This window comes from Lampris incognitus, chromosome 18, assembly GCF_029633865.1.
Source record: "Lampris incognitus isolate fLamInc1 chromosome 18, fLamInc1.hap2, whole genome shotgun sequence".
Classification (NCBI taxonomy): domain Eukaryota; kingdom Metazoa; phylum Chordata; class Actinopteri; order Lampriformes; family Lampridae; genus Lampris; species Lampris incognitus.
In genome coordinates this window covers 24176130-24203421 of record NC_079228.1, presented here as the reverse complement: position 1 = coordinate 24203421, position 27292 = coordinate 24176130, and the positions used below count along the sequence as shown (strand labels likewise).

At 41.9% G+C, this 27292-nt stretch overlaps 2 protein-coding genes across 2 annotated transcripts in view; both read left to right on the top strand.

Annotated features, from left to right (window-relative positions):
- The window catches only part of angpt1 (angiopoietin 1), a 68492-nt gene extending 55674 nt beyond the window's left edge, over positions 1-12818 (top strand). Inside the window, exons 8-9 of the mRNA XM_056297936.1 lie at positions 1614-1744; positions 11818-12818. Of these exons, the coding sequence (XP_056153911.1) occupies positions 1614-1744; positions 11818-11981 (295 nt within the window). The 3' untranslated portion in view covers positions 11982-12818. The remainder of the gene's footprint in view (positions 1-1613; positions 1745-11817) is intronic.
- An 11694-nt stretch (positions 12819-24512) lies between these two features.
- abrab (actin binding Rho activating protein b) lies at positions 24513-26920 on the top strand. Its single transcript, XM_056298000.1, has 2 exons — positions 24513-25318; positions 26437-26920. The coding sequence occupies exons 1-2, from the start codon at positions 24513-24515 to the stop codon at positions 26918-26920; spliced, it is 1290 nt and encodes a 429-aa protein (XP_056153975.1).
- Positions 26921-27292: the final 372 nt, after the last annotated feature.

The window sequence follows — 27292 nt, the reverse complement described above, 5'->3', positions numbered from 1 at the left end:
ACTTTGGGATATTGAGGCAGAATATGATGGACCCACAGCAGAGCAGTTCTCATTCTCACCAAGTGATTTCACCAAGACACATACCCTGGAGTAATCTTTTTTTTTCTTTCTTAAATATGCACCAGGCTCAATTTAGAAGACTTGCTCTTTGACCATTGAGGGCGAGGGGTTGGGATCCAGTTTGAGACTCTGGGACTCTAGCAATCTGGGAGACTTACAGTGTTATATGGCACATACTTATTATAATAAGTATTTTATGTTATGTTTAAGCATACCGTGTGAGCAGCCTGCCAAGTCAAACTCATGGACTGTAAAAACTTACTTGGCAAATGAAGACTGACTAATTGCTGAAGTATATCGTTGCAGAAGATCAAAATGTGAAAAGAGAGCAAGAGATATAATATTAATAGCTTATTAGTCTCCAACGCTGTGTATAATTAGTAGGTGATCATTTTCAGTGGTTCTTTAAATAGTTGCTGATGTTAACTTGACATAGCTTTACGTATTATTAGCCGATGGTAACTGCAGCCATTTGGGCACGACACATAATATGCATTAAATGGAGGGTTGATAAATTGGTTTTACTAATAATGTAGGCTTTTTCAGGCCCATAAACAAAATACAAACAAAAACACAGTTTTTCTCCTACAAGTTCTCCATCCACGGAGTCCCAGAGTCCTGTATGCTCAGCAAGCCCCCACCCTGTTCTCCCTGTGTCTCTCAACAGCTGTAACTAGGTGATTTACAGGTTCCACATGTTCAGGTTAGCCTGAGAATCGCCCAAGACAAACATATTGTGTACAATGCATGCTGTGTGGCTGCTGTGTGTCTATGATTTCTTAACATGCCTTTTCAACAAGCAATGAATACAGAACTCTCCCTATTATTATTATTGGTAGCTGCAACACTGGGCTGGTATTCCTAGCAACACAGCATATTTTTTTAATAAAGCAGGTCTTTTCTTATTAGCTTACTCTGGCAATAAGGAATGTGACAATATGAATTGGATATCAGGAAGTAGATATAGAGCATAAAGACAAGAAGAAACATTGTGTACTCAGAGACAGGAGACCCACTGGGAATATGGATAGCCCGTCCAGCTGTGGATGTATAAGAAGTTTTACTGTGCAGGTTGTACAGGCTTGGTTATTGCTCTTCACTTCTCTATGTTATGGTTAGAGGTCGGCATTCGTCTTTATACTCTCTGCTCTTTATGTGTGTAAATTGCTGTACTGTGGCCCTGCAGGTGGTACTGTACTTTCTAGTCATTCTACAAGACTTCATCCCTCTCTTGCCCACCCTATCACTCTCTCTTTCTCTTATACAAACACTTCTCTCTTTCAATATATGTGCTTTATCTTATATTCTTTGTCTTATTCCCTCTCTGCTAACATTGTTCCAGGTGTGGAAACTGTTTGCTGAGCAGATGCCGTCAATCACAGTCAAGCATATATCTCTCAGGAGACATTTCCTGCAGTGTTATGTCTCCTTTCTCTCTGTGCTGCTTACATTGCCCACACTACAATTCTCTATTCTCCCCCATCTACATTTGTGCCCCCCTACACACACACACACACTCACTCACCATGTCTCTTCCTCATCCTTTCTCTAAGACTGTTCCTGAAGAGCCACAGTGGGACTGCAGGCAGACAGAGCAGCCTGGTGATCCACGGAGCGGACTTCAGCACCAAGGACATGGACAACGACAACTGCATGTGCAAGTGTGCTCTCATGCTCACTGGGGGTAAGCTTAGACATGGAGAGTGATTCCAAAACAATAATGATGAATTCACAGCAAAATAGGAAGACCACGTGGTTCTTTGCGCTACATAACCAGCATTATCTTGCCTGTCCCCTCGATGCTGCTGAGTTCAAACAAGTTAATGGGCCAATGTGGGACCTGACAATACCATGACATATGCATGACATTTACAAGTGCAAAACCAATTTCCTTTGATTGGCCGAGTGGCCAACCTTGCAATGTCCATTTCCCAATCATTAGTTTATGTTATGAGAAAAAAACTGTTTCGTAAGCCTTGCAATGGGCTAACATGACCAATTACAGATCAACATTCATTTACTATGTTGTACATCTATTCTCAACTGCAGTGCACTGTAGCTGGAAAGAAGCACACTTTAAACATATCTGGGCTAGGAACCAAGTGTCAAAGAGATTTAAAATGACATTAATTCTTCACTGTGAAAGTGGAGCCCAATGACCCTGGCTGTCACTCTATGGCAGCCCCGGCAGACCTGGTACTAATCAAGCAGCTCTTAATGTGAGTGCAGATTCAGGGTCAATTTTAGCTCTTAGGTCACTGTGAATGAAATGGGTCACAGCAAGTTGGCACCTGAGCGTAGATCAACACTCCAAAAAGGCTTGATAAATATGAACTGGATTTGATTCATAGCCTGCCTATGGTCAGGCACCCGGAGAGGCATGACAATACGTACCCCTGAGCCGAGGCCTGCTCATTTAGAAAGCAATGATCTGATCCAAGGCCAGCGGTGTGCTAACTATAGCACATGTAGTGTTTGATTTATTTCATACATTTACAAGACCGCTGTTGACATCAAATGATGTAAGTGTTTTAGGAAAAACTAAAGGAAAACACATCTCTGCCATTTATGAACACAGCTAGAACATGTCGTGCTAAGGATATGGAAGGTTGTGATATTGTTGTATCTATGTAATGGTATTTATATGCTCCATAGCAAGAGTCACTTGTATACACACACCATATTCACCAATCATCAGCGCATGGGGGCGAGACAGCGAAAGTAAGACTCTGTTTTGAAATCAGTCAACAGTGGCTCAGACGCCAGGTTTTTCTAAGGGATGACATCCCTGCTGTTTTTACATGACAGTAGAACTCTCTGGCCTGGAAATAGAAGATATCATAAATCCCAGGGGATCTCTGCAGTGTGCATTCAATGTTGCAAGCATATGACAGGACTGAACCATGGTGTGTGTGTGTGTGTGTGTGTGTGTGTGTGTGTGTGTGTGTGTGTGTGTGTGTGTGGGCAGGGGGTCTGAGATGCAATATTCTGGCATCGTTTGTTATGTACAGCATGGGCTTAAGGTCCTTAAGGTCAGGCTTTTGATTCCAATTGGAGCCACTCATGTTGTAAATGACAATGGTATGCCCTCATAATGGTGAGGTGACTTCCGGGTCAAGAAATGGAGGGTTCAACTACAGCTGAGAGCAAGAGGGCCCAAAAATGGTAACTCTGTGACATGTTTTTAATCATCAGTGTGGAGGATTTTTAAGGAAAATTTTTATCTGCATGAATGCGATAAAATTCAATTCAATTCAATTTATTGTCATTAAAACAATGTGCAGGCACGTGTTAAAAATGAAAATAAAAGAACTGCATGAGAAGCTGATTGATTTGCACATGAAACACATGTGCACATGCACATGACAGAGCTAAACGCTGTTTTAAAAGAGACATCAAACTTCAAGACACTTTTAACGCCACAGTTTTAATTGGATCAGTTGGCGTGGGAACACAAAACTCAGCGCTCCTTGCATCAACTCTCCCGGTTCAAGAGCCATGAGTGGAAACACTGGCTGAAGACTTTTGTCCACCATTGACCACCAACATGGCAGCTCCAGCAGTGGGATGCCCAACAGACTCCTGCTCCACACCATGCTCAAGGGAACGTCAGTGGAAATGGGTGGGTGACAGAGGCAGGCGGGGAAGACAGAGGGAAATCCTCCACCCCCCTACCATCTCATCCAGAGCTGAGACTGGAAAATGATTTTATGGTGCTGAGCCCACACCTGTCAGCTTAAATTCATGGTTGAAAACTGCATGTGACAAATTTAAGGTCACTTTTATATAAAACTTTGATGCTTTCTGGGGCTGCCGTTTTCTTTAAGCGTGACAGACTGCACCCCAACCACAGGGGCTCTCAGATGCTCGCCCACAACATAGTGCAATGTTTCACCATGACTACCTACCCCACCCAAACCCATCACCTCGACACAAAACAACACGGCCAATAGTGCTATGAAGGGGCCAAACATGAACTATATGGACAAAAGTATTGGGAAACACCTCTTACTCATTAAATTCGGATGTTTCCTTCAGACCCATTGCCACAGGTGTATAAAATCCAGCAGCTAGTCATGCAGTCTGCATTTACAAACATTTGTGAAAGAATGGGTCCTTCTGAAGAGCTCAGTGAATTCAAGCATGGTACTGTCATAGGATGCCACCTTTGCAGTAAGTAAGTTCATAAAATTTCTTCCCAGCTAGATATTCCACGGTCAACTGTAAGTGGTATTATTGAAAAGTGGAAGTGTTTAGGAACAACAGCAACTCAGCCACAAAGTGGCACACCATGTAAAGTCACACAGCGGGGTCAACAAGTGCTGAGGCGCATAGTGCATAAAAGTCGCCAACGCTCTGTTGACTCAATAACTGCTGAGTTCCAAACTTCCTCTGGCATTAACATCAGCACAAAAACTGTGCGCCGGGAGCTTCATGGAATGGGTTTCCATGGCCGAGCAGCTGCATGCAAGCCTTACATCACCAAGCACAATGCCAAGCATTGGATAGAGTGGTGTAAAGCACGCTGCCACTGGACTCTGGAGCAGTGAAAATGTGTTCTGTGGAGTGACGAATCACACTTATCTGTCTAGCAGTCTGATGGATGAGTCTGGGTTTGGCGGATGCCAGGAGAACGTTACCTGTCTGACTGCATTGTGCCAACTGTCAAGTTTGGTGGAAGAGGGATAATGGTATGGGGTTGTTTTTCAGGGGTTGGGCTAGGCCCCTTAGTTCCAGTGAAGGGAAATCTTAATGCTTCAGCATACCAAGACATTTTGGACAATTCCATGCTTCCAACTTTGTGGGAACAGTTTGGGGAGGGCCCTTTTCTGTTCCAACATGACTGTGCCCCTGTGCACAAAGCAAGGTGTGGAAGCACTTGACTGGCCCGCACAGAGCGCTGACCTCAACCCCATCGAACACCTTTGGGATGAACTAGCTAGAACGGAGATTGCAAGCCAAGTCTTCTCGTCCAAAATCAGTGCCTGACCTCACAAATGCTCTTCTGGATGAATGGACATAAATTCCCACAGACACACTCCAAAATCTTGTGAAAAGCCTTCCCAGAAGAATGGAAGCTGTTATAGCTGCAAAGGGGGGACCAACTCCATATTAATGCCTGAGGATTTAGAATGGGGGGATGTCATAAAAGCTCCTGTAGGTGTAATGGCCAGGTGTCCCAATACTTTTGTACATAGAGTATATACAACTTGGTCATAGTTTCCATAAACAGGAACTCGTTTTCGGCTGCAAAATGGACAGAAATCAACATGGCTCTTTTTACTATAAGGGTGTTAACAAACAAATCTTTTTGTATCGATGACCTCATCAATGATCACAATCTGGACTGTCTTTTTCTTACTGAGACCTGGCTGGGCACAGATGCACCTGACACACTGACTGAGGCCTGTCCACCCAGCCACACTTTTTCCTATTCGTCCAGAGAGGGAAAGAAGGGTGGATGGAGAGCTGCAATCTACAGAGTCACTGAAGGACAAGGATTGGACCTAGGCACATTCCATGCCTTTAATATACGCTTTTTCTTTTCTTTTTCTTTTTTTAATTTTCAGCCTCATTTCCTTGCAGAGATAGTATATAGATCTCCTAAATTATCTGTCCTCTCTTTTTCATCGGAATTCTCAGACGTACTATCTGTCATTCATATGAGCTTTTTAATTGGTGATTTTAACATACACATTGATAATCTAGCAGACACCAGAGCCAGAGGTTTTAAGATTGTTGGACTCTATGGCTTTTAAACAGCACGTTAAAATACCGACTCACAAATATAGACAGACCTTGGATTTAATTATATCATATGGTCTTAACATCGGGCAGCATGGTAGCACAGTGGTTAGCACGGTCGCCACACAGCAAGAAGGTCCTGGGTTCAAGCCCCGGGGTAGTCCAACCTTGGGATCGTCCCGGATCGTCCTCTATGTGGAGTTTGCATGTTCTCCCCGTGTCTGTGTGGGTTTCCTCCAGGTGCTCTGGTTTCCTCCCACAGTCCAAAGACATGTAGGTCAGGTGACTCGGCCGTACTAAATTGTCCCTAGGTGTGAATGTGTGTGTGTGTGTGTGTGTGTGTGTGTGTGTGTGGGCCCTGGCGGCCTGTCCAGGGTGTCTCCTGCCTGCCGCCCAATGACTGCTGGGATAGGCTCCACCATCCCCACGATGACCCTGAGCGCAGGATAAGCGGTTTGGATAATGGATGGCCTTAACGTCATCAATACATCTTCTGTCACTGATCTGGCTTTGTCTGACCACCACTGTGTTTTTTTTGTTTGTTTGTTTTTTATCATTCTCTGCCAAGTACCACAGAATGTTTTGTCAAAAAACGCTGCATTATCCCTGAAGTAGCCACAACTCTCACATCAAATATTGCAGCCTACAAAAATAATGTCTCATCATCATCCTGTGATAATTAATTATCTTAACCTTAAAACGAAAACAGTGCTTGACGCAGTCACTCCAATTAAAACCAGGAAAATAACTACGAAAAAGCTCGCCCCATAGAAAAACAGTCAAACCATGGAACTAAAGATAGACTGCAGAATTTCTGGGTGCAGATAGCGTAAAAAAATTATCAATACATTACAATATACGCACCGAAAAACTTAAATTCGAACCTCATAGTAAGCATATTTCTCAAAGCTGATAAACAACGATTCATAATCCCAGACTGTTTTTTAGGATAATAGATTCTCTGGTGAATCTCACAACTAACTGCAGTATCGAGCTTCCGGGTTCTTAATGTGAAGAGTTTGCTGGCTATTTCAGGGAGAAAATAATCAAAATCAGATCTGGTATCTGCCAGCAGAACAAACACACTGCACTTTTACCTATAACCTCTGTACAGAGTGATATCGAGTTGGAACATTTTAACCTAGCTGATCCTGAAACTCTCAGGGAAATAGTAACAGAACTGAAGCCTTCCATGTGTCCCCTTGACCCAATGCCTTCCTCCCTTTTTAAAACTGTTTTTAATTCTGTATTTGTAGACATCCTTGCCATAGTAAATTATTCCCTACAGCTTGGTGTCTCCCCCACTGATTTTTAAACTGCTCTGGTAAAACCTCTCTTAAAGAAAGGGAACCTGGATATTTTAACACCCAACAATTTTTGACTTATTTCAAATCTCCCATTTTTAAGCAAAATTTTGAAACAACTATTTTTTAATCAGCTAAGTACCCTTTTAAACTCAAAAACTAAATTAGAAATATTTCAATCAGGTTTTAGGACACAGCACAGCACAGAGCTAGCCCTGCTGAAAGCAGCAAACGATATCGGAACAAATCTTGACAGCAACAAGCATTTAGTTCTGGTGCTCCTTGAGTGCTGCCTTTGATATGATACTGCCTTTGATACCACCAAATTCTCTTAGATAGATTAAGTGAGCATGTCAGCCTGTCTGGAAGTGTTTTAATGGGTTTACCTCATATCTTTGCAAAAGAAAAATTTTCTATCTATGACCATGCCTCCAAACAATATGAAGGGTACCACAAGGATCAATCTTAGGACCGCTACTGTTTAATCTGTACATGCTACCCCTGGGCAGTGTAATCAGGAGGCACGGCAACTCTTTCCACAGCTATGCTGATGACACTCAGCACTATGTGGCCATGTTTCCTGATGACCCTGGGCCGACTGACTCACTTTTTCACTGTATTTTAGATCTAAACTCCAGGATGTATTAGATTCTTTTTTTAAAGCTCAACCAGGATAAAACAGAAGTATTGACCATTGGTTCAAGGCTCAAAGAAAAAAACTGGCCTCCAAACGAAACACACTAGGACTCAACCCAAGCCAAGAAGCAAGCAATCTAGGAGTGATGTTTGATTCTGATTTTAATTTCAACGCTCATGTGCGGGGTCACAGAACAGCATTTTGTCATTTAAAGAATATATCCAAAGTGAGGCCATTTCTCTCTCTGAGCAAAACAGAGAGACTGATGGATGCTCTTATAACTAGCCGGTTAGATTGTTGTAATGTTGTCCTTTCTGTTCTACCGAAGAATACAATAAATCAGCAACAATTATTTCAAAATTCTGCTGCATAAGTGCTGACTAAGACCAAAAGGAGAGCACACATTACGACTATTATGAAGTCTTTGATTTTGAAATTCTTTTATTAGTTTTAGGGCTGTTGATCAATCAAAATTTAGTTTTTTTTTCTTAAGACTGAAGCATCTAATGATGGAAATTTAAATGTAAAATCCCAAAATGATTGTAGACAACACAAAGGAAGTATATTTAAATTCAAATACTATTGTTTAATAGCACCTTTTAGACTTTGAACACAGATTCTCTCCTATGAACTACAGATTTCCAATAACACCATCAAGACCATCAAAATTGAATGTCAGTTTGAAAGGCATATTGCTTATATACACTAACAGAAATAATAACAAAACCCATGCCTATATGTTAAAGTGCCAGTTGAATTTCAAAACCATCAAGTCCATTAAAGAGGCCATATCATGCTTTTTGGGTTTTTCCCTTTCCTTTAGTGTGTTATACAGCTGTGAGGTGCATGTAAAACGTCTGCAGAGTTACATAGTCCATGCCAAAGGGAGTTATTCTCTCCAACTGAAAAAAACTGCCTGAAACACCTCGTTTGTAGTCCAGCGTTTTCTCCCATTACTTATCTACATCACTATGTAACACATTTTCATAATCCCTGCCTAGTGGCTAGTTTGGGCTGTCCTCAACATCTCAACACCAGCAAGAGGATGAGGTGGTGCTCACATGGACTGAATGCTAGTGAAGTCAAGTTAAGTCAATTTTATTTGTATAGCCCAATATCACAAATTACAAATTTGCCTCAAGGGGCTTTACAGCAACACAACATCCTGTCTTTAGATAGACAATGCTACCCCTCAGCAAGCTTCTGGAAGTTGGCCAATCAGAAGAAAGCAGTAGGTTTTAGGGAGAACAGCCTTAATGAGACAGCTGAAACAGCTTGTTTCAGACAAAGGATGCATAAAGAGCCAGTATAAGATAAATAAGATTTTTTTTTTAACTGTGAATCATGCAAAGCTACTCTAGTGGAGCCCCAGAATAAAAATATAGAGCTGAAATGAGCATGATATGGCCTCTTTAAAATTAGACATCAGCTTAGGAGGCAATAATTTCTTATTTGCACTAATATAAATAATAATTAACAAAAAAAAAGTGTTCCATATTCAGGTGCCAGTTTAATTTAAAATGCTGTGAATTCACAATGTTCATTACATGTTCATAACGTGTTCATCACAGAAACCCCTTTGCACCCCAATGGCATAGCATAGTAGAATATCTAATATTCTCCACGAGGGGATGAGGGCTGGGAATAAATAAAGGCTCAAACATAATTTCTGCACTCCGCATCCATCTGCGGACTTTTACCAGTCGCGGGGATGCGCACACGGTTCCATTCTTACTACAATGGAGAGTCCGCATTGGTCTGGCGTTCCACGCATGCGCATTTCCCAATCCACACTCCAGCGAGGAGCAGAGTAGGGGAAAAGGACAGCTTTCGGTCGACAACTGAATCCCCCCGATATCAATCACTCTGACTTAACACCCAGTACAGAGTGAGTCATAGAAAAACGGGAGACATCTCGCAAATAAAAAAGATTCAAAGAACAGGAGGAAGACCAAGAAGCCGCAGTGCAAATGTCTTCCATTCCTCCATGCAAAAGCCATGGAAGATGGAATTCCTCTGGTGGAGTGCGCTCTAATGCCCTCCGGGAGATCCATCCCAGAGGATAAATATGCTTGTGACACTGTCTAAGACAGCTGCCACAGGAAGTATACAAAACACAGTTGCATTAATTGCGTTACATTTTTTAACGTGTTAAATATTTCAAATTAACACATTCATTTTGACAGCACTAGTTAGTTTATAAGGTATTATTACATGGCCTCACACCAGACTACCTCTCAGCTGTTGTGTAAAGCAGAACAAAACCTTTGGAGGCGATGCTCCCAGCTATCACGCTCCAAGCCACTGGAACAGCCTCCCAGAAGATCTGAGAGGAGCTGGAAATATTTATATTTGTAAACATAAACTAAAAACCCATCTATTTAGTCTGGCTTTTATGTAGTGTTTTATAATCTTATTATTTATACTTATTTTATTTTTATCATCATTATTATTTCTTTTATTCTATCTGTTTTTATCAACATTTTACTATTGATCACTATGATTTATCCATCCATCCATCCATCCATTATCCAAGCCGCTTACCCAAATTCAGGTTGTGGGATGCTGGTGCCTACCCCAGCAGTCATTGGGCAGCAGGCGGGGAGACACCCTGGAAAGACCATCAGTCCATCACAGGGCTCATTTTAATTATCTATTTTATTAACATTTTACTGCCTTACTATAATCTATTTATTTTGTGCAGTATTTCATTTTATTTTGTTACTTTTATTGCTTGTATTTTCTTTTATTATCTATGTTTTATTATCTGCATTAATCTCCACATCCATTTTTTACATCTTATGTTTTGTCAAAAGCTTGTAAAGCACTTTGAATTGCATTTGACTGATAATTATGTATGGCACTTCTATACATAAATCCACCTCCAAGAGGCATGTTATATTGTGTGTCTGTGTGTGTGAGTGCTTTGGTGGGTGCAGCTGTAAACATATACATGCATATGCAGCGAAGAGGCAATCAGTGTGACACTTCCACCACTGTACCCCATGCCAAGGACAAGGACACGGACATTGTCCTGACCACTGAGTCTAGGAAAATGTCACTGGCATAAGTGGTATTCAGGTCTGAAAGAGACAGGACAGGCTGGGCTACCACCATCTGTCACTCTGAGATTGACACATGCCATGCCTGGTATACGTGTTATCTCTAATTGTGTCGGGGTGTGTGTGTGAGAGAGAGAGAGAGAGAGAGAGAGAGAGAGAGAGAGAGAGAGAGAGAGAGAGAGAGAGAGAGAGAGAGAGAGAGAGAGAGAGAGAGAGAGAGAGAGAGAGAGAGCGAGAGAGAGAGAGAGAGAGCGAGCGAGCGAGCGAGAGAGAGAGAGAGAGAGAGAGAGAGAGAGAGAGAGAGAGAGAGAGAGAGAGAGAGAGACTTTAAATTTAAGACCTAAAAGCTGCATAGTGCTGCAGTTCATGTTCAGAAGATAAATTCTGCCACAGTTGGTATAAAGTAATTGTCCTCTAGGGCTAGGCCATTCATCTGAAATCTATATATGTTCACATTAATCCATGTGCATCTGCTCTTTCTCTGACTAAGGGTCAGGGATGAATGGAAATTTGTCACCTTGGTAGTAAAATAATTGCTGCTCATGTCATTTGCTCAGTCCCATTTGTGCTGATGCACATCAATGCTCTCTTTAAATAGAGAGAGGTTCCTGAAGCAGTTAGCAACAGGTATCGGCAGCCCAGTGAACCCAGTGACAGTAACACGGTGAGCAGATGGCACTGAAATTATGTCTGAACCACTGCCATGGCTCCATGAGAGAATACATGGGAAACTGTCAACCTTTACTACTACTAAAGGAGTCCATTGTCAACTTAGAAGCAGGTGGCACATTCTGTTAATTACATTTACTGTATACCAGGAGAGATCAGCAAGAATGTGACACTTGAATGACATGTGTGAAGGGGGTGTAAATGGCCTAGGGCGTGGTTTAAAACAAAACTCACATTTTTTGATGCCACATCATACTCATTGATACTCAAACTTTCAAACTTTGCAAAAAAAGATAGCAAAAAATGCTTCATTTTTGCTTTTACTCTCGCCTTTCTTCAGGTTGGTGGTTCGATGCCTGCGGCCCGTCCAACCTCAATGGCATGTACTTCACCCAAGGGCAACACGTGGGGAAGCTGAACGGTATCAAGTGGCACTACTTCAAGGGTCCCAGCTACTCGCTACGAGCCACAGCCATGATGATCCGTCCACTAGATTTCTCATAGACTGCTGAACTTCTGAACTTTTAAGCCGCCGAAAAGGCTGTGTCACACTTCCTGCTTAGTCCTGTTGTCTCATCTCGTTGCGTTGATCGTGGGAATCACCTGATCTGAATCTTTAGTCCGAGCTGGTTCTTAACCGGAGCAATGGCTTTCGCTTAGAGACGCAGTTCTGATGCTCTGATTTAAACAGGCTGCTGTTGCTTAAGTAAAACCTTTTTTTTGCCTTGACTGCACTCCGAAAAGCAGCTTTGGGGATGGCGAGTGAAAGGTCCTCTGGATTAACTTTGAAAAGATTTGAAAGGGTTTCTGAAATGAAACCAAAATAGCAAACATAAAATGCATTTCAAGATGTTTGGATTCAAGTCTCTTATCACACAGCTGAAATTAATGCATCAGTTATTCAATAATGTCAGGAGGAAAAATGGCCAATATTGAATGCGTTTCAGGTGAAAAATCTGAGCAGCTTTTTTTTTTTTTTTTCTATTTTCACTTGGACTACTTGTTTGTATTATTGGCAAGGAGGGATTGTACTCGTCTAAATGGAAAGTGGCTGTCACAGGGCATCAGGGTCTCTGTGTTAAACAGCAGGACTCTCTATGAACTTCAAACATCTGGAATGTTCTAAAGAAGTAAAAGGGAGATACAATGTATTTTTTTGATAAAATGATACTTAGTAAAAGCAGGTCATAAATCTGTCATCTGTACAATATATATTGGGGTTTTTTTTCTATTATTGATATGCCTAATGTGCACGGCATTCAAAGTGAGTAGCGTTTGTATGTCTGTGTATTTTGTGTGTGTGTATATATATATATATATATATATATATATATATATATATATATATATATATATATATATATATATATATATATATATTGTCTGCATACTGTAAAAGAAAACACATTTTTTTCTGTTGTGAGGTGACCTTCTAAACCCCAAGCATTGATATGGACGGTGTCAAGTTAGCCTTGCAATAGTTTGAAGGGGAGCCGTATTTGCTCGCACTTACATACTTGCTGCCTTGCCAGAGTGTGCTGATAATTTTCAGAGTTCAAGATGCCACGTTATTATTGGATTAGCTCCTGGGCTGAAGTTTGTCTTTTTTTTTGTAATTGGCTGACAAACAAGTTATATCTGCCAAAGGCTCAAGTTTTGGGTGATCACTTTACCTCTTTTGAATATGAAAAATGAGAACATTTAATACAGATGCATATACTCATGGTTTTTAAATATTACAGTTGTATGCAGATGACATGGAAAATGAGAATATGCATTTTTGCAGATTCACTATCAGCTGTGTGTAAGGGGAATTTTCTGAAATGTTAATAAAGCACATTGCCATTGGGAAAGAGTAAATATAACGCTAAATGTAAGGACACTACGGTACACAGTAAAAAAAATCATCCACAATACCAGTGGAGCAAAAACAGTTGTCTCGCATGTGTCTTGATATCACGTGTTCAAAAACCTAGAGGGAATGACAGTAAGGCTGACTACAATGCATCTCGTTTCTAAGCTTCACAGCTTGATACGCAGCATCTTTGAGTCTACGGCAGTCCAGTCAGGCCTGCCAATAAGATAACACTCTGACCTCGAACCGGGAGTCAAAAGTCTTTCAGTCGAAGACTTAGACAGCACACCTTTGTTGCTGTCTTGGGCTTTGTTTCGTGGTGTGCGGACAGCTGCATCACACAGCCTCAACATCCAGTCTGTTTGTCTTTCATCAAAGCAGCTTAGAGAACAGGAGATGAATCATTAAATCCACGATTCTTCCACGTGTACAGTGGATAATTTCATTAAACTGCATAATTTCCAAATTGTAACAACAACAACAACAAAAACAATGAATATTTTGCGGAGGATTTAAGAAAGGTACTTGTAGTGAAAGTAGAAAGTGTGTCTGGAAACTTGTAAAACTGCAAAATGACATGTTAATTAGCATACTAAAATGGTATAATTTAATGTGTGTATGTGTAAAACTGATTTCCTGCGGAAAACTGTTTTTGCATTTTTTTTTGTTTTCTTTCCCTTCAGAACAATGGTGTTTTGAAGTTGAGCATAAAACATAGAAGTAAAGATAATAACCCTGAAGAAATGTGCCGTTGATAACTCTGCTTTTACCTCATTAAAACTGTAGATTTGCCAATTTATTTAAACGTCTTTTTTGTAACATGTGGTCAATGTTGTGTTGTTAGATTAAATAAAGAGCATGTGATGCACTAATGTTTTCAATCTGAGTTCAAACCGCAATTTTTACTTCTCGCAAATCTATGTGATGGACATGATTTTTGAGTCAAGATTCCACAAATTGGCCCCCCTTAAAGTACATATTTCACTGGGCAGACATACGTAACTCGAATGTGGAGAAACTCAAAACTCCCTTTCATGATAATATCTTCAAAATCAAGTAAAATGCTCCTAAACAAATGGCATGCGTCACGCAAAGCAAGCTTACAGGCAGAGTAAGGAAAAAGATAAATAAAAGAGATGTGCGCTCTCTCCCTCCGGCTCTCTCTTTCAGGACTTCACCAGATGGTGCAAAGATTAGACACTCTTTCTGCTCATTGGAGTGGCTATTGTCCTAGATGGTGGCGTGCTTACTTGCTAGCGGCAATGACAGATTGCCAAAGTGTCAAACGATTCTGTCGGGACCCGCAGTGTCTCTCCATAGTTGGCATTCCTGGACCTAATCGGAGGTTAAACAAATTACTGCAGCCTACAAACCACTGCTTATCCTTCAGTGCCTGTGTTGACCCGACACCCTTACTGGAATGCGCTCTACACGGAGTCTGGAGCTATGAAGAGCGATGGCGGTCCATGCACTCGCACACAATGAGGAGGTGCATTAGGGTCAGTCGGCAACAGTGGCAAACTTTACACCTACATCGGTCATGAGTTATGTTCTCTCTGGGTGTGTGGGCAAAGAGAATGGAGAGGCACTTTGAACAAGGGAGAAGTTTAGTCTACTCTTAGTAAAAGCAGGAGGAGAAGAGAGCGGAGCATGCATGCCTTCCACTGGGAAGGTCTAGGTCAGACTCTAACATTACAGCAATATTCAGGCTGTGAGGTGAAAGTAAAATCTGACTCGGAACACTTTTACCACCAAATGTGTGTGCTCGCACACAGACATACGCACACACACACACATGCATGCACACGCGCACGCATACACACACAATTAAGGCACCACTACCACAAATCCTATGCTTCTACAGCCAGTTGGCTGTGCTGAAGACGGATCATTTCCTGTTTGCTGAGGGGTTCAGGGTTGGTGGGGGGGACAGTGGTTGGGCAATGGGACTCCCAGAGGGAGGTTGGGCCGGGGCTGCAGACAGACAGTGTTGGACCCTGGCCAAATCAGATACGATAATACAGTACCTGCAGTGTGAAGACCCAGGGCCATCTCATACCCCCCCCCCCCATGAGACCACCTACCCATGAAGAATATGAACAATGAAAGGGAAATGGAAAGATTGAGTTTGTGAAGGCATGCGTGTCTCGTTTAGGCCAGAACTCATTAACATTGTCAAGGCCAAACGTCTCCTTAGTTATGACTTTGACAAAAAATGTGATTACAGTGATCATAAAAAAAAAAAGAAAAATCTGCTCTGAATACAGTGAAGGATCAATGAGATTTGCACTAGCACACATTACCAGCTCTTACCTGAAAACGTTGGATCATCAGGTCAGGACTGGAAGACATTTGCTTAGATACTTTATAGCTCTTCTCCTGTCAGACAGTCAAGATCTGTAGGTCTACCAGACTGCTCCACATGCACCTAATCCTAGAACGAAAAAAAAGAAGAGGGATAAAAGATACTGCGAGTCAGAGAGGAGAAGCCAAAGTGAGAAAAATAGCCGTCAAACCAGCCTCATGATAATTTAATCCAAACAGCTCCAGAGTTAAGATGAAAATCATTCTGTCAGCGTTATTAGCTATGCCTTGGCCAATGTTATGACACCAGACAGGCTGTTGCTATTCAAGCCTGAAGCCTGTTGAAAAGACTCCAATAATTCTTAACGGTTGACCTGCACATTCAAAGGTGTGACTAAAATTATGTTCTTAGTTTCACAGGGTCTAATTAAATAAAACAAGGGAGCCTAATTTTTCTGGCACTCACATCCAGAGGCCTTTGCATTTTGCAGCCTTATCTGATTTTACCGATGCATGCTAATTTGGTTACATCACTACGTTAAATTTACTTAATAAAAAACAGCTGTGCGCTGCTGGATATGAAAATTGGAACGGAATGTAAATACGTGAGATATTAACTTATTATATGAGCAAAAGTAGATCCTAGCATTACAGCAGAGTTAAATGGAGCTTGTCTAGCTTTATGTGAGGCTGGTTTTGGACCAGACTGTCAAATTCCATGTGATATCGCATGAAAATATCTAGGATTTGCCTCTCCAGTCCTAAAAGCAGGAAAAGACGGGAGAAATAGCATTGCTGTATTTGAACCTGACTGATTCCCTTAAATAGTAGTCTATACAGTTTGTGTAACGGAACAAACTCTGAACGGTGTCTAACCCCGGATCACAAAATTAGACCAAATCTGTGACGCCATTTAGGAAAGTAGACTGTTAATGGATATATATAAACAGGAAAAATGTATTCATACCTTTGGATGCTGTTTGCCTGTCACTAAACTTCGATCAGTCGTTTTGTTAATTAATCGGAAAGAGAAGAAAATCAATTGCTTGCATTTCATGGTGCAGGCTAACATTTTTCCTGCGTTTGACTTAACAGCTGGGTCTAAAATGCCTTGATGCTGTAAGGATATTAACAACACTAACACCTCAGCTGTTCAACCATATGCTACATGGCACCACATGGACTAGTGATGAAGAAAAACATTTTAAAAAGCTGCCACAATGGAGAGTCCGCTCTAAAGGGTCCCAGGTAACGGTCTCATAATTTCACCATATGCAAGTCAACCTGAAATTCTTGCATCAAGTATTGACATCAATGCATGCAATTCCAAGTCATTGCCTTTTTCACTCCAGTGCACTCTGAAATCCAAAACCAGCCGTATGGTCTCTGCAGAACCGTTAGGATCAGGTCATGAGTTGTATTAATGGCTTTTTCTTAGAAACAGGATTATTGTTTTGCTCCAACTCCAACTGTGTAGAACCTCTTTTTAAAATCAAACATGTTATCCACATCAAGTTAAAGCATTTTGAAAATGTTTATATCTGTCATGGTGAATCTTGATCACAAGTGGAGCAAATGTGTTTCTCATGAAATAAGTTGTATCATTAAATAAATCCAAGATAATATTGCAACACCAGAATCTGCAAGTGAACTTGTCACTTGAGACAATCAACGGTTGATTGTCCTTTGTGCTAACTTCTTGACTTCTGCAACAAGAATGGTTGCTGATGGCTCATTTTATTGGTTGTTGGGAGTAGTAGATCTTCTGCCCAAATGTGCGGCGAAAACCCCTAAATAACACTGCACTTGCAGTTATACAGCAACCTTGGACTGTACAGTGCCAGTCTTGAGTAAAATCTCCTGTCGTGTAGCAAAATAAATCAAAAAGAATAGAATTATAATAAACATGGGTTGAGGTGAGGGTGTCCCCCCTCTAGAAAAACTCAATAGGAGCTCATTATGACAGATGGTTTGTGGTAGTGGAAATGACAGTTGGTTTAGAAAGAGTGTGTGAGGCAACGAAGGGCAGTAGCCGTTCAGACACATAATATACAAGTTTGTGAGTTGGATGAATTACAAAGCGCTTTAAAGCAAAGCCAGTTAATTTCATGTAAACAGTGGATTAGACCCAAGGGAATGCGCAGAGAAATTGAATTAGGCTTAAGACATATAGCCGAGTCTGGAAGAAGGTTTAGGTTAGTTTTTTTCCCCCCCGAATTCTCATAATGTTGTCGTCTTTAGAAACGGCTCTAATTTTTACGTTGCAGTTGCTTGGAGGAAAAATGCATTGCGGAAATCACAAAATGTGATCAGTTGGACAGAAACCCAAACAAGATGAACGCATGTGAGGTCTAGATTAAAGAGGGATCTTTTTTTTGATAACTCTGTTCATAAAATTTCATAGCTCTAATTATGATGAGTGAGAAGTATGTAGTTAATTAAAAATCACTGCAGAGCCTGCTGGTCAGATATATATGATGTGTGATTGCTGACTTAACAACACGAGCCAAGAGCAACAACTTTGTCAGGACGTCTGGCAACAAGACCAAGTGGAACAATCTATTCTAAATTTCTATATAGCCTATCTTTTGTGGAAGATAAAATAATTACGTAATTGGAGTTCATGGTTCAAATTTTTCTCAATTTATTAAATCCAGTAAGAGGAACCTATTTACTGTTAACTTTTCATTTTTAGGGAGCGGTTTTGCAAAATGGCGGCCAATATATGGATGAAGCTCAACAAGCGTTTTCATCAAAAGTTCAGAAAAATATAAAAGGGCTTTTTCTCAGCTTTTCTTTAACATAAATTAACTGGAGAGATGTGCTATGCAAATAGGCAGCCACAAAAGCCCAAAACAGACTGGAGAGATGTCGAAATCTGAGTCTGATCTAGTCCAAACTTAGCAAAGATACACAGCAATGTAGTTCAACTGCTTCACCACCATCCAGCCCTCACAAAATCCATGTTTTCATCTTTTTCCAAATTTCAGGCTCGAAGGCTTTTTATCTCCCATGCATGTAGAAATCTATCACAAATGTGTCCTATAAATCCACATTAGCGAGCTTTACCATTCCCTCAGACTCTAATGAGCTCATTGTGGCCTCAGAGGCCCTCTCAGTCATTCTGTCGATCTTTCTTCAGGAGATAGGATATTTTCTCGGCTTCCTGGCCAGCCTTCACTGACCCATCTATAGCTTGAGAAAATTTCTCTGGCTTCCATTTTATTTATGAGGACCAAATGGCACCATCAAACACAGTCAATAACACATAGGCTCTAAGGAGGGAAGTATAAGTGGATTATAGAGGGGTTTTTTTTCAATGGATTCGCTGACATAGTTTTTACATTTACTGGGCCAGGACAAATTTGGGTGGCCGGCTTCTTGTAGGGGGTCACTTTTGCAGACAGTCAAGAATCCTATGCAGTTGTGTACACGAACAGTTATCCAAAACATGTAGTTTCTTCATGCAGATGATTTGTCAGCAGCAATATGTTTGACAGTAGTGGATGTTATTGTTGAGAGTATTGGAAATTACACTAAATCCATCAAAATCTCCCGTCAACTGGCTAAAAAAAACATCCTCTGAATTCTGGTTACATCTGCTACATTTTTTAATACTTACCGAGGCTTTACCACATGTGGGCCAGCAAACAAGTCTGAGTTAACCACAGAGACTGCAGCATTTGCAATCAAACTATGCTGGATTTTTAAGTCTATTGTAATGTTGGGATCCAGACCATCTCGCTAATCATCAGCTGATTGCACCAACAGAAATCCAATTATCTCTATGCAGCCCATAAAGTACCCTTCAAATCAGTACTGGTTTAGCACAGCAGTCACAGCTTGAGAGGTCATCACAAATGTAAACGTGCACAATTTTTGGATGGACGGCCAAACAAAACAATCCCGGGACTTGCTTCAGAAAAAAAGAAAGAAACCAAAACAGAGAAACAAGAGCGGATACAGGTGCAGTCCAGTTCCGTACCTTTGGCTTTAGTTGACTTCCTCAGGGGTGGCCTACTCTCTTTTTAGCCCTAAAGACTAGTTGCCTTATATATCATGAAAGTAGTATTTCCAAATGCAACTTACAGTGTAAAACTGCTGCATGAGTTCGGATGGAATTGAAAGCAACTGATAGCTTTATTTTTGTCAAAAATTGGCAGCTTTATTTTTGTCAAAAATTGGCAGCCTTTTCTACTCTTCGGTAGCAGTAGCTGGTGACACTTTTTACACGATTTGTATGCTTACATACAGCTACTGCTGTATGTAATTTTCCTTTTATTTAGATTTTTTTTTATCTACTTGTGTAGATTCATCAACCTCTAAAATGGGGAGTCAATGTTCATGCCCATCTCTGGGATTCCAGCTCAATCCTTTTTTTTTTCTCAAATCAACGGAAAAATTGCATAGGGAGGGGGTAAATTGACTGTTTGTACTCATGTTCAGATGTATTAGCAGAGCTAGTTTACATTTAAATTCAATTTTGCATTTGTTCCTCTAATAACCTGAATTCTGGTTAAACATTTTCTAGCATTGCCAATCTTTGATAAATTCGGAGTAGGAAACATTCAGTAGAGCCAACATAGCTTGCTAAGAGTTAAGTTACCTTGATCATTATGCACAAATTACTCGTAGGAAAAATATATAACGCTTGTCGATTTTTATTCCCTGTTGTTTGAGAGAGAAGTTGAAAATGCTCCACTGCAATCCTATTATTTGAATCACCGCTGCGGCGGCTAAACTGGAAATCGATGTACACAACGCCTACAATTTCTGGTTTCTCTGAAAAGGTTCTGGTGTTGTGAAAAAGAAGATGTCCGCGGAGAAAGAGAGCTGTGTTATGTGTGCTCTGCATTATTACGGTTGATATTTGACTGCGGTGTTGTTGCAGAATGGAATAAAGTAACTGAAAACAAAAACTCCAACAAAGGTCATCGTCTTTGCCAGGTCAATTGTCCTGCAACTTGTTTTAATGATAAGCAAGGATCTCACTGCAGGACAATGTCAAACAGTATGAGAGGATATATTACACCTTCTAAGACCCATGTGGAGAAGCTCCCATATTACAATTTTAAAAAAACAGGTAAATCTGACATGCAGAGCAGGTTGTCATATTAAAATGTGAGCCACATTAACTTCATGTCAGCGTATTCCTAATTATCCATCTCAGCAGAAGAGAAGCTGGCCTGGCGGCCTGTCCAGGGTGTCTCCCCGCCTGCCGCCAAATGACTGCTGGGATAGGCTCTGGCATCCCCGCGACCCTGAGAGCAGGATAAGCGGTTTGGATAATGGATGAATGGATGGATGGATGGATGGAGTTATAGACAGAGTCAGAACGTTCAACGCTGAGCTGTGGCCCAAAACGTAGACCTCGTATGGTGTTCTATTAATGGCCTTATATTACCCCCTAGTGGTGGTATGACACACTCACACTCAACTTCATTTAATTTGCATGCACAACCCCTAGTTTTCCTTGTAATTATTTACAACCCTGCCTAAAACTGCAGTTAATTCAAATGGAAATTATATTACGTCAGAAATGCATTTACTCTGATCTACTTTGTCATATCCAGGCACATAATCCAACATGAAAGGGTGAAGTTATTGGCATCTTTTAATTAGAAGGACGAGTGAATTCTTTGATAAACTATTCTGGAAACTTCATCTCAGTACATAATGAATTGTATGACATTTTTGTCACGAATAAAAAATTATCCCAATTTACCACAATGTTTACAAGTGATATAAATTGTTATAAAGACCCTTATAATCTATAACAACATGAATCAAATACTTTTATTTTAGGATAATATGCCTTGTTCAGCAGCACTGTATGAGAGGGCTTGGCAGCTCAATAAAGTCACACCTAATTTATGCTCTATGCTGGTGGTAAAACCACTACGCAAAAGACTACTTCTTCTCTGTAAGCTGTGCATATGTAGATAAGCACAGGACCCTTTTCTTTTTATGTTCTCTACAATTCTGGGCACATGATCAGGTATGAAAAAAATCTCCTTGTGCACCATCGACCATAAAAACATATTGACGTAACTTTAGATGCCCTCCGCTCATGCTCAGACACACTTAAAATGGTAAATGGAATGCATTTATATAGTGCTTTTCTAGTCTACCGACCATTCAAAGAACTTTACAATGTATGCCTCACATTCACACACTGGTGGTGGAGGCTGTCAAGCAAGGCGCCAACTTGCTCATCAGGAGCAGTTAGGGGTTCAGTGTCTTGCTCAAGGACACTTCGATGCGCTCTCTGGAGGAGTCAGGGATCGAACCAGCGACCTTCACATTAGAGACGACCTGTTCTACGTCCTGAGCCATGCTGCCCACTGTTAATGACAGAATGCTCACATCTGTCACTCCCAGCCTGTGTGTGTGTGTGTGTGTGTGTGTGTGTGTGTGTGTGTGTGTGTGTGTGTGTGTGTGTGTGTGCCTTTGTTTTTCTATCCCAATGGGAATCAAATGCCCTCATTAGGGTAGTAAAACCAGAAACCACCTACCTCATGGGGACACTTTATGGGTCCCCATGAGAAAGAAGGTCTATTTTAAGGTTAGGTCTTGGGTTTAGGGTTAATTTTAGAATTAGGATTAGATTAAGGTTAGGGTAAAGGTTAAGGTTAGGTATGTAGTTATGATGGTTAAGGTTAGGGTTAAGGACAAGGGAATGAATGTAGTCAATGAGGGGTCCCACAAGTATGGGAGACTGTGTGTGTGTGTGTGTGTGTGTGTGTGTGTGTGTGTGTGTGTACACACGTGTATACATGCACACACAGGGCCAGGGTCCCCAAGAAGTGAGGGTGTGCCAAATTCTATTTATATCTACATGTAAACACCCTCTGCAAACATGAACATATCAAAAGCCAACACAAAAATAAATGCATATTCACATCAAACACAGCTCTTAAATTCACACTAAACACTTCAGCCAAATCCTGCTTACACAAGCTACATACAGGGAAAATGATTGGAATCTAACTCATAGACTTGAGGGTTTGGGTGCTGTGCCAGACTCCTCATACTGTGGTCTACATGCCTTCCCTGCTTGGGTAATATAGTGAACTGTGATCCTACTACCAGGTGCATTGCAAGACTAAACCTCCTACCATTCGCAAGAGCTCGTCATCTCCCCCAAGTGTCACATTCTACCCTCGTGAGAACATTCTATCCTGGTGCAAAGTCCATGTGCCTTGTCCATGTCCAGTCCCAGACCTTGTTTCATCCCCTCTAAGCTTTATAGTATTTTGCCTCAGCATCATGGGTTATGTATGTGTTTGCTATTCGCAGGCAAGTTGTGTTCTGTTCATCTGTGAAAGTGGATGTAACAGTGAAACAGCAAGACAGAGGTTAGATTTTGATAAGGTGTATGGTAGTGAATTTGTGGATATGTCTTTTCATCTTGTTGCTGTTAATTAATTTGCCGATGTAAAAAGATTTATAATAATTAGACATAGAGCTCAATGATTATGAAGTCATGATAGATACATGATAGTTATGGAGCTGCCAGGGAAGAGGAAAAGAGGAAGGCCAAAGAGGAGGTTTATGGATGTGGTGAGGGAAGACATGCAGGTTGCTGGTTGACAGAGGAAGATGCAGAAGACAGGAAGAAATGGAAACAGATGAGCTGCTATGGCAACCCCTAACGGGAGAAGCCAAAAGTAGTAGTAGTAGTAGTAGTAGTAGTAGTAGATTATGAAGTCATGAAAGTTGTAGCTGATTTGCACTCCAGTTGTCAGATGATTCATATAATCTGGTTTTATTGTCAGCTTTTTCTGCAGCTTTGCATAAGTTTTTCCATCTGACAGGAGTGACTGCAAAACAGGAGACACAGCCGCAGGATCATTTAATTACCACCCACTGTACAAGGTGGACATCACCTTGAGTTACTACCTGTATGAAGTTTAAAATAGTGAGGTTTTAGGGCATTTGGTAGCGTAGCGGTCTATTCCGTTGCCTACCAACACGGCGATCGCCGGTTTGAAGGTCGGGGCGCCTGTTTGGGGGGGAGGGGGAACAGCATGATCCTCCCACATGCTACGTCCCCCTGGCAAAACCCTTTACTGTCAGGTGAAAAGAAGAAGCTGGTGACTCCACATGTATCGGAGGAGGCATGTGGTAGTCTGTAGCCCTCCCCAGATCGGCAGAGGGGGTGGAACAACGACCGGGATGAGTCAGAAGAGTGGGGTAATTGGCCAGATACAATTAGGGAGAAAAAAAGGGGAAAATCCAAATAAACAAACAAACAAATGAATAAAAATACCTTACACACCTTGTGACTTTCATGCACTTGGGGTTGTTTTGTTATCACACTCATTAATTGACTGTAGTGCAACATAGCTGTGCGATGCCAGGGATCATTGCCGTAGAACGTGGACCCATTTTAAATGATCAGCACCTGAACACTACTCCCCAGCCTCACAATTAGATAAACTGGATAGACCGACAAATCCTTGCAAGTTCTGGTACGCTTGTCTTCCATTTGACCTGGCACTGACAAAGCTTAGCAGCCTCTCAGCTCCGCTGTCCTGTTTACCTCTGGATATAGCTCCACGATCTGTGATGAAATGTGAGCCCTCAGGGAGCCAGTCAGTGTCAAGGAAAGATGATCGGGACGGTAGCCTGGGATGACTCAAATACTTTCCACAGTCATTTTAGGATTCGCTTGCCCCATTTTAGAGCCATCACTGCTCGGGCAAGGGTAGCAGAGAGTGGGCACATGCAGAGGGAGAAGAGTTACATAGATAGAGGTTTAAAAGAGAGAGGAGCCTCAATGAAACTGTCAAAGCAAACAACCTGACTGTTGTCAGGGAGAATAACTCAGAGGAATACTGTTTGGATTTGAACCGACCTAAAGGTGCACTATTATGTCTGAGACACAGACCATGCAGCGCCCAATGAGGAAACCTTCTACCAACAAGAACATCGAGAAGCTGCGTACCATTAGCATGGTGTGCTGCCTGACACAGAGCTGGCAGCAGTTGGTGACAGAAAATGAGCAGAAGCAGGCCAGCGAGCCTTGTGGCTGGATGGGGGGACCGGCAGAGGAATCCAAGAAACCATGGACGCCCCAAGCAGCAAACTCCTCCAAGGAGGCTCACCCAAATCACAACCAACTCACACCTACCTCTCAGAATCACATAACTGATTCTGGAGATGCTCAAAAGATACAAACCTCCCCTCAGGAGTCCCAAAATACATCTCAGACAGAGGCTAAGGTTGAACCTGCAACACTGCCGCTGACAGAATCTTGTATCAAGACCAAGCAGGCGGTCAAATCTGTGACCGCCGGGATGCAGGAGAAAAGTGGTGGTGTTGGATATCTGACCGAGAAGATCAGCAATGAAGCTCTGCCATCTGGCGAGGAAATCAACAAGATGCTGAGCAAGCAGAGTTCGCCCACGTGCCACAGAAAATGCTCCAACATTGTGTCATCGTTGACCAAAAGCTGGAAGGAGGTGGAGAAAGAGCAGAAATATGCAACAGAGGGAGGTGGACTTGGAGAAGAACGTAGCTGTAGTGTGCTTAGAGAGGATGTCGAAGACCCAGACCCAGAGAAGAAGAGTCAGGGAGCTGAGGCTGCAAAAACAGAGAGGTCTGAAGCAGAGAATGAGGAATTACCTGAGGGAGACTCTGAGACAGCAATCAAGATAAAGAGGCCTTCTGCCCTAGTGTGAGTACACTAACAGCGGAGCACAGTGTTTCGTTGTGTTTAAACTCCTTCTAATTATTATTTTCTGTCTATTTGTGTGAGTAGACTTTACAAATGTTCAACCAACTTCAGGGCTGCAGGCAAGAGTGGGCCTTTTTCTCCCAAAAGTGGACTTTTTTACTCCAGGCATTGGATTCCTTTTACAAGCCGGCCTTTAACCTATGACTATGATTATACTGTAATTTATAGTATAATGAAATTTGTCATTTAGAGGAAGAATAGCCAGATAATGGATATTTCAGGTTGAAAAGCATCATGTGGTAGTGATTACGGGGTTATTTTGTTCCTAGGGTTACCACTGTGTGGTGTTATTGAATCCGCTTTAGTTGGACTTTTTGGACCTTTCGTTTTTTGAGATAGGTGAAACAAACCCCCCTACCCCAACTTGGATACACCCATGAACCTTTTATACAGTGACACAGCCACATGCAGTCACACAGACTGCCTCCATCATATAAAACTGTGAGCCACATTTCAGTACTTTGGTTTCAAAACCTTTTTCTTTTTTTTCCCACGGCAACAGCTTCACTGACTTTTTCCTCATCACCATATATACCTCTTTCAGGCAAAAAAAAAAAGACAATTAGGGTGTCCGGATGGCGTGGTGGTCTATTCCGTTGCCTACCAACATGGGGATCGCTGGTTCGAATCCCCGTGTTACCTTCAGCTTGGTCGGGCATCCCCACAGATAAAATTGGTCATGTCTGCGGGTGGGAAGCTGGATGTGGGTATGTGTCATATCCATGTGTATGTGTATGTGTATGTGTATGGTCGCGGCACTAGCGCCTCCTCTGGTCAGTTGGGGCGCCTGTTCAGGGAGGGGGGGGAACTGGGAGGAATAGCGTGATCCTCCCACATGCTACGTCCCCCTGGCGAAACGCCTCACTGTCAGGTGAAAAGAAGCGGCTGGTGACTTCACTTGTATTGGAGGAGGCATGTGATCAGGATGGCTTGGAAGAGTGGGGTAATTGGCCAAGTATAATTGGGGAGAAAAAGGGGGGGGGGGTCCAGAAAAATAGACACTTAGGGGATCATATCTTTTATTTATTTGCAACGCTCTATGTGATTTTACCTTCCAGGTATAGAAAGGAGGCTGAGGATGCCAACAAGATCAATGCCCTCTCCATGAAGTACAGCACTGTGGGCAGCCTCAAGAGCCGCTGGCAGAACTGGGCATCAGAGCATACAGTCAACCAGAAACTAAACCCCTTCAGTGAAGAATTTGACTATGAGTACTCCATGTCTCTCCGTCTCCACAAGGGCCAGGAAGGATATGGACACCCCAAAGAGGGCTCCAAGACTGCGGAGAGGGCCAAACGCGCCGAGCAGCACATCCATCGCGAGATAGGCGACATGTGTTATGTCATCAGGACTATGGCCGACCCAGACCCTGACGGAAAGTCCCGCGTCACATTTGGACACCTGTTTGATAGATACGTCCGAATCTCGGACAAGGTCGTGGGGATTCTGATGAGAGCGAGGAAACATGGGAAGGTGGCGTTTGAGGGGGAGATGCTGTGGCAGGGCCGTGATGATGCAGTGATCATCACTTTGCTGGTTTGATGACATCACCCGGATCAGTGTTGTATTGGAAATCATGATGAAGTTAAATAATTGCAATTGCCTGGCACAAAGTTATGAGAAACATGCGGCTGGTACTGACTTTTTGGGCAAGCCTAAGTCAGTGATTTCGAAAACAGTTTGACCTGAGTCTCCTCTGTGTTGGACACATGTAGGACAAAGGCATTGAGAGAATTTTTTTTTAGAAATTCACTAATATGGGTCATCTACAGTGTATTTTTGCTGATATATATTTAAACAGCAAGGTGGCCTACTGGTTAACACTGTTGCCTCACAGCAAGGAGGTCCTGGGTTTGAACCCCAGGCCATCCCAGGTCCTTTCTGTGTGGAGTTTGAATGTTCTCCCCATGTCTG

Excerpts from the sequence above, each read along its gene's own strand:
- abrab (XM_056298000.1), top strand. The coding sequence starts at position 24,513 with ATGTCTGAGACACAGACCATGCAGCGCCCAATGAGGAAACCTTCTACC. Across the intron at positions 25,319-26,436 it reads AAGAGGCCTTCTGCCCTAGT|GTATAGAAAGGAGGCTGAGG; the intron begins GTGAGTACACTA and ends TTTACCTTCCAG.